Here is a 7,641-nt window from a genome sequence, read left to right on the forward strand (position 1 = left end):
GCAGGATATTTTGATGTTTTTACACTTGAACAGGTACCAAGGGAGGATAATGCTGAAGCAGATGCCTTGGCAAATTTAGGGTCATCAGTCTGGATACCGGAAGGAACCCAGATACCAATACTACATATCCTATATCCTGCAGTGGATCTTTTCAAATCTCTGGATAACGAGGTAGTAGGTATTCAGGATCCTGGTCATGATCCTGATGAGGATCCTAAGTCCTGGACGGCTCCAATCATAAGATATCTCAAGGAAGGACACATTCCCAAGGATGAGAATCCTAAGGCCTTTAGAATGAAGGTATCACGATTCACTATTATAAATAATGTTTTGTATAAGAAATCTCTTGCAGGACCATACCTGAGGTGCTTAGAGGATCCCGAAGCTAAAGAAGTGCTTCAGGATATACACGAAGGGGATTGTGGTAATCACACTAGAGGTAGGTCATTATTCTCAAAAGTATTAAGAACAGGATACTATTGGCCGACCATGAGAAAAGATGCTGCGGAATATGCTCGAAGATGTGATGCATGTCAAAGGCATAGTAATATATTACATCAACCAGCTGAACCACTATATCCTATAGCTTCCCCTTGGCCATTCATGAAGTGGGGGATAGACATAGTAGGGAAATTGCCGAAACCCCAGGAGGAAAAGTCTTTATGCTAGAAATGACTGATTATTTCTCTAAATGGGTTGAAGACGAAGCATTTGTTCAAGTTAGAGACCAAGAAGTAGTATCCTTCATAAAAAGGAATATCCTGACCAGGTTTTGAGTACCAGCCGAGATAATTTGTGACAATGGCTCTCAGTTTATAAGTAAGAGGACTACTGACTTTTGCAAGAATTGGGGAATCAAAATGATCACATCTACTCCAGTACATCCTCAAGCGAATGGACAGGCAGGATCCTCGAACAAGATAATTGTCAACAACTTGAAGAAGAGGCTAGGAGCTAAGAAAGGAAGATGGGCAGAAGAATAATCCTTTGTTTTGTGGGCTGATAGAACAACAATAAAGAGTGCAACTGGCCAAACTCCATTCTCCTTAGTATTTGGAGCAGAAGCAGTGATCCCAACAGAAATGGTGATACCTACATCAAGATCTAACCTCCGAGATCCTGAGCAGAATCCTAAAGCTTTGTGCCAAGAATTGGACACTGTGGATGAGATAAGAGATACAACAAAGCTAAGGATGACAACATATCAACAGAGGATATCTAGGGCATATAACAAGAATATTAGGAAAAAGGTTTCAAGTTGGAGATTGGGTATTAAGAAAGGCTTTTCAGAATACTACTAATCCTACCGATGGAAAGTTAGCTCCAAAGTGGGAAGGACCATATAAGGTTGAATCAGAATCAGGGAAAGGAGCATACCGACTCAAGAAGAATGGAAGGGGATATGCTACCAAGATCCTGGAATGCTATACACCTAAAGCTCTATTTCAATTGAGTTTAGAATTTAATTTCTAACTCAGGATGGTATAAATTCTATCTCCTTTAAATATGTTTGAATTTATTTATTCTTTTAAACCCAATACCGACTTAAGCATCGGAGCGGTGTTAGCCAAGCTAACACCCACCTTAGTTTAAGGTTATTTTGCAGGATATGCTTCAGGATATCACTCCAGGATATATGCTCAAAATAAACCGAAAGATTAGAGGATTGGCCCTCTCTTTCACGATTATGGGATTCTTTTCCCTTCAAAGGTTTAAAGGTATTCACCTTTCTCTCGAATTGGGTTTGAACACCCCGCCTGGAGCGCAAGTTATCCAGGGATAGTTCAAGATAGCGGGACCGGTTCATGTACAAGTGGCTGACAATTTCGTTATTATTGGCTATATCCTGGATCCTCAAGGTATATGAGGATTGATCACCCTCTCTCACGAAAGGGTATTTCATACTCTCTAAGGTTTAAAGGTTTTCACCTTTCTAAGTCTTGGAGTTTATACACTCCTGCCTGTAGCGCATGAAAATTAGGGGTTATCCCCAGTGTATTAAGGGTTTATCCCCAGGATATTCAGGGTTTATCCCCAGGAAAACTAAGAAGCATAAGAACAGGTTTTGAACAAGATATGGCTATGTTCACATCAAAAATTCCTAAACCTTTAAAAATGCTGAACACAGGGGACATGCACCATAATGCAATTCAAAGGATGGGTTCAAGTTCCTAAATGTGCACCGGGGACATTCATAAGATGGAAGATTGAAATTAACTCTCTAAGAGTCTTTGGTATGGTTTCTCCTTTTTATTTTTTATCTCCTCTATGTACCTTAAGTTTTTTCTTTAAGTTATGCAGCAGTATCCTGACCAGGATATCTTTCAGGATATTCCCAGAATATGTTCCCAAAAAGTATTTTCAGAATAAAACTTGTGCAATAAAATACAACAACAATGGATAAGACCAAAAGAAAGTTATATTATTAACATAACAAAAGTTTGTGCTTTTGGTTTCATCTCAAACCGAGATCCATCCACCAAAAGCACAATAAGTTCCTAGTCATATTTACATAATAGTTGAAGGTTTCATCTCAAACCGAGACCCATCCACCTCCAACTGTTATATTGTTCAAAACGCATGCAGGAAATATAAATTATTCGAGTGCAGGAAAAGTAAAATGTAGGAAAAGTAAATTGTTTTGGGATTACAAACCAACATTCAAATTTAAAAAGTGGGCTCCGGCCTAGGCATCAATATCCATCCTCGCCCACTAGAATGCCCTCACACAGCGGCATCTTCACCGGCTTTCTCCGTCTTCTCAGCTTCAGCATCCTGAGCAGCATCCTCTCCAACATCTTCACCAGCATCCTTTTTCTCTCCAGCCTTGTCCGCCACCTCTGCTGACTTGGAAGTTTCACCAGCCCCAACTTTAGCAGGATATGGCACATGTTTGCCTCCAAGCTCCTTCAGCTTTGCCACCCAGGAATCAACCGGCCAGGATGGGCACTCAAGAACTGTCTCCTTGGCCTCATAAGACATCTTGATGCGAGCTTGTAGCAGAGAGACAACAACTAAATTTTTGATTCCTTCTCAGAAGGGGACCATGGCCTGTTCATGCTCAACTTGGACGGCTGCCAGCTTTACTTCGGCATCCTGAGTGACCTTCTTTAGCTTATCCTCGTAGTGCCGGCTCTTGGCTTCAGCAATGGTGTCCTGATCAGCAACAGTGGTCTCAAGCTGCTTGATCCTGGCTTCTTGAAACTTGGTTGTACTGCAGGCATCAGTGTAGAGATGGAGTAGATGCTGGAGACCCTGCAAGTCAAAATTCAGGTATAAGTTAAAACTTGCTAACTAGGATATTCTATCAGGATATGTACGCAGGATAGGGTACCAGGATATTACCTTGTTGAGGAAGGATGTCATTGGCTCTAAGGAGTCGGAAAAGCTGAGTTCTTCATAAGAGAACCCTTCAGAGCCTGGAGTGCTGACCTCAGAACCTTTCCTTTTCTTGGGTTGGGCTTAGGAACCGGGACTAGTTTGGAGCTGGTGGTGGCAGGAGTTTCCTTCTTGACATTGACTGGAGTGGGGTAGCTATCAAGCTCATCAAAGTCCAAGAGGATTGGAACTTTGCTGGAATCTGCATACAAGGAGTAAACTTAAAACTCTTATCTAAACATATCAAATGAAAAGGTGTATGCAGGATATTTTGCAGGATCCTTACCAGACATGTTTGAACTAGAGAGTAGGCTTGGAGATGTTGGAAACGGATTGAAACTTCTTTCAGCCTCTGGAAGGAGTCTGATGGCCTCGATTCTCTTCTGTGAGTCGGCTAGAGGAGGAACAAGCTGTCTGAAGTCAGCTGTATACAAGAAAATAAAGAAATTAGTTCAAGATATGAAACAGGATATAAGACAAGATCATCCTAAAACCCTAAGTCCTACCCTTTCCCAACCATTGCACCGGATAATCCGCTCCACCAGGGATTGAATCTCTTTTTACAAAGAAGAATTTGGATTTCCATTCCTCCTCATTCCTGGTGGCACAGAGTATCAGTGGATCGCTGGAGGTGGAGTAGAACAAGAATCGGCAAGAGCCGTGGCATCTAAGCCGGTATGCTAAAGGAAGGTCATGAACAGAAAGATCAGGGACGTGGTTGTTCTTGATCTGATCAAGAACAAGCAAGACTCTCCAAAGCATTGGGATTGTTTGACTGAAACAAATTTTTGTGGTGTTAAAGAACTCGGTGATAAAGTCAGGAAACGGAAATTGTAGCCCTAAGGTAAAGGGAAAAGCATTTAAACACAGCCACTCATCGGAAACCATGTCCTACCGGATTTCCAGATCAAATGGCTGGAACACCATCCCTTTCGGAAAGATGCCGGAGGTTTTGAGAGCCGACAAGTGAGCACTGTCAAACGAGCATATTTTTTTCTCCGGATCTTGGAGAATATTCTGGTGAATAAATGAAGGAGCGGAGTCGCCAGAGCTAGATCTGGTTTATCTCGCCATATGATCGCCGGAATATTGTGCAGAATAGAGGAGAAAGAAGATGGAAATGGGAGAGAAGATTTTACCTTTTACTCTTCGGTGAAGGTTAAATGAAGATAAGGATGAGAAGTTATAGGGGAGTAATGAGTAAATATAGGCTGCACGGTTACAAGTTGTCACCTCAAGGTCTTATCTCACAATTACCTTGGAAAACGTAAAAATGTAACCGTTAGGACTCAGGATCCTTAACGGTAACATTTTTGGGGACAATTGTTATGGGTGAAATTCTGGGTCCATATCCTGGATAATATCTTAAGTTATATCTTGATTATATGATAAATATTCATACCCGGGATACTGACCTAGGATATTGGTAACATCCTGATGTGGTATCCTGAGGATTACTAACGGATTATGTGCAGGAGTACGAGTCCAAGCTTGCAACGTTCATGAAGACCTCTTCCCCTGAAGACTTGGTCCAAGTTGTTCGAAGAAAGACGTCGAGACCGCTTTACTTGGTCTCCAACGTTAACTAGGGAATATTCGCTTGCATCCCCCGTTTGTAGGAGATTTTATTTTTGTTTCATAGCTATAAATAGACGGATAAACCAAATCAAATGGGACATCACACTCACTGCTCTCGAGCACTTCTACTCTCTCGCAACTCTCACTTTCTGAAAAATCATTGTAACACATAGTAGCGATCTGGTCAATATCCTGCACTGTATCCTGATATTTGAAGCAATAAGAAGAACAAGGCAGGTGCGATTGTCAGCTCCCGAGGTTTTGTGCCGACGATCTAGATTGATCAAGGGCTTTCCTCGTACATCTCTTGTCACCCTTTACTTTTTGCTCATTGTTTGATTGTAGATATAGCTCGATATCATGAGCTATATCCTGAAACTGTTTTTGTAAACAACTAAATCAACATATTTTCGGTACACATTCTTAGCACACTACCTCACTTAACTAATTTGATCACTAAATTGCTTAGGTAATTTTTGACCAAAACAATCATATATTAACATCACAGTCAGTCACAAATAGTCATGTTACATGTTCACTACACATATTACTATTGTTCGGTACGGCCTGAGAGGTCGGGTGTCATAGTCTCCCCCTGTTTAGGGAATTTCGTCCCCAAAATTCTACTTTACAGGTTTCGTTTTCACACTCGGTGGGAAGAGATGAGGGTATTTCTGTTGCATTTGGTCCCGTCGCTCCCAGGTGAACTTGGGTCCACGCTTAGAATTCCAACGGACCTTGACCAACTCAATCTTACTTCTCCTGAGTTTCTGGGTTTTCCGATCCAAAACCTCCACTGGTTCTTCGATAAACCTCAGTTTATCGTCCACTCGAACCTCTCCAGGGGGTATAATTAGTGTCTCATCAGACAGACACTTTTCAGGTTGGAGACATGAAATACGTCATGAACTCCACTCAACTCCTGTGGTAACTTGAGCCTATACACGACTGGTCCAACTGGAGAGGCAATTTCGAAAGGACCTATATAACGCGGGCTCAACTTTCCCCCTTTCCCAAACCTCACAACGCCCTTCCATGGCGATACCTTCAACATAACTCTATCACCAACTTGAAATTCCAGCGGTTTCCTTTGGTTATCCGCATAACTCTTTTGTCGATCCACGACAGCCTTCAACCTATTCTTGATCTGGACAACTTTGTCCGTGGTCTCCTCAATAATCTTGGGTCCGGTCAAATGCTTCTCGCTGACTTCAGCCCAACAGAGCGGTGATCGACACTTTCTTCCATACAGGGCTTCAAACGGAGCGGCTTTTATGCTGGCGTGGTAACTATTGTTGTAAGAAAACTCTGCCAAGGGTAGATGAGTATCCCAACTTCCACCGAAATCAATCGCACACGCTCTCAGCATATCCTCTAATGTCTGAATGGTCATCTCTCTCTGACCATCCGTTTGACGATGATATGCAGTACTCATATCCAAACGAGAACCCAGCGATTTCTGGAGAGATCGCCAAAATCTGGAGTCAAATCGTCTGTCTCTATCCGAAATGATTGAAACTGGTACTCAATGATGGGCTACAATCGCGTTAAGGTACAACTGCGATATCTTCTACGTATTATCTGTTTCCTTAAGTGCCAGGAAATAAGCAGACGTTGTCAATCGATCCACAATTACCCAGATCATATTGTGTCCACATGACGTACGGGGTAACTTGGTGATAAAGTCCATCGTATAATGTTCCCATTTCCAATTAGGGATCTCTGGTTGCTGCAGAAGCCCAGACGGCTTCTAGTGCTCAGCTTTAACCTTAGAGCATGTCAGACATTTACTCATGTAGGCCGCAATGTCTCCCTTCATCTTTGGCCACCATTAAAACTCCTTAATGTCCTGATACATCTTGGTAGAACCTGGGTGAATGGAATACTTAGATTTATGAGCTTCATTCATAATTAATTCACGGAGGTTACCTTTAAGCAGAACCCAGACTCGGTTCATGAAGTACATCACTTCATCCGCTTTTGGTATCAGCTTACATTCTAAGCCCTTCAAACCTTCTCTTCTCAAACCATCATCCTTCAAAGCTTCTCGCTGTGCATCACGAATTCGATCGGTCAAACTCGATTGTATGGTCAAACCCAAAGCACGCACACGTAGAGGCTTTTCCCGTTCCTTCCTACTAAGCGCATCTGCAACAACGTTTCCTTTCCCTGGGTGATAACAGATATCATACTCATAATCGTTGCGTAACTCTACCCAACGTCGTTGTCGCATATTGAGCTCCTTTTGATCGAGGATGTGCTGGAGGCTCTTATGGTCCATGTAAATCGTACACTTCGTGCCATACAAGTAGTGTCTCCAGATCTTCAAAGCAAACACAACAACTCCAAGCTCCAAATCATGTGTTGTGTAATTCTTCTCGTGCACTTTCAATTGTCTGGACGCATAGGCTATCACTTTGTCTCTTTGCATTAAAACGTATCCAAGACCCAAACGTGAAGCATCACAGTAAACAATGAAATCATTACTTCCCTCAGGAAGGGAAAGAATAGGTGCACTACAGAGCTTTTCCTTCAACAACTGAAAAGCTTCCTCCCGCTGCTCCATCCAATCAAACTTCCTCTCCTTCTGGGTTAATAGTGTCAATGGCTGCGCTATTCTGGAGAAGTTCTCAATGAACCTCCGGTAATACCCAGCAAGCCCTAAGAATTGTCTCACCTCTGACG

The 7,641-nt window shown here is 42.3% G+C and overlaps 1 protein-coding gene across 1 annotated transcript; it reads right to left on the reverse strand.

Annotated features, from left to right (window-relative positions):
• Positions 1 to 6,787: 6,787 nt before the first annotated feature.
• Positions 6,788 to 7,237, reverse strand: LOC110870044. The gene has a single exon (XM_022119242.1). It carries the CDS (start codon positions 7,235 to 7,237, stop codon positions 6,788 to 6,790), a length of 450 nt encoding a protein of 149 aa, XP_021974934.1.
• Positions 7,238 to 7,641: the final 404 nt, after the last annotated feature.

Source organism: Helianthus annuus, chromosome 10, assembly GCF_002127325.2.
Source record: "Helianthus annuus cultivar XRQ/B chromosome 10, HanXRQr2.0-SUNRISE, whole genome shotgun sequence".
Classification (NCBI taxonomy): Eukaryota; Viridiplantae; Streptophyta; class Magnoliopsida; order Asterales; family Asteraceae; genus Helianthus; species Helianthus annuus.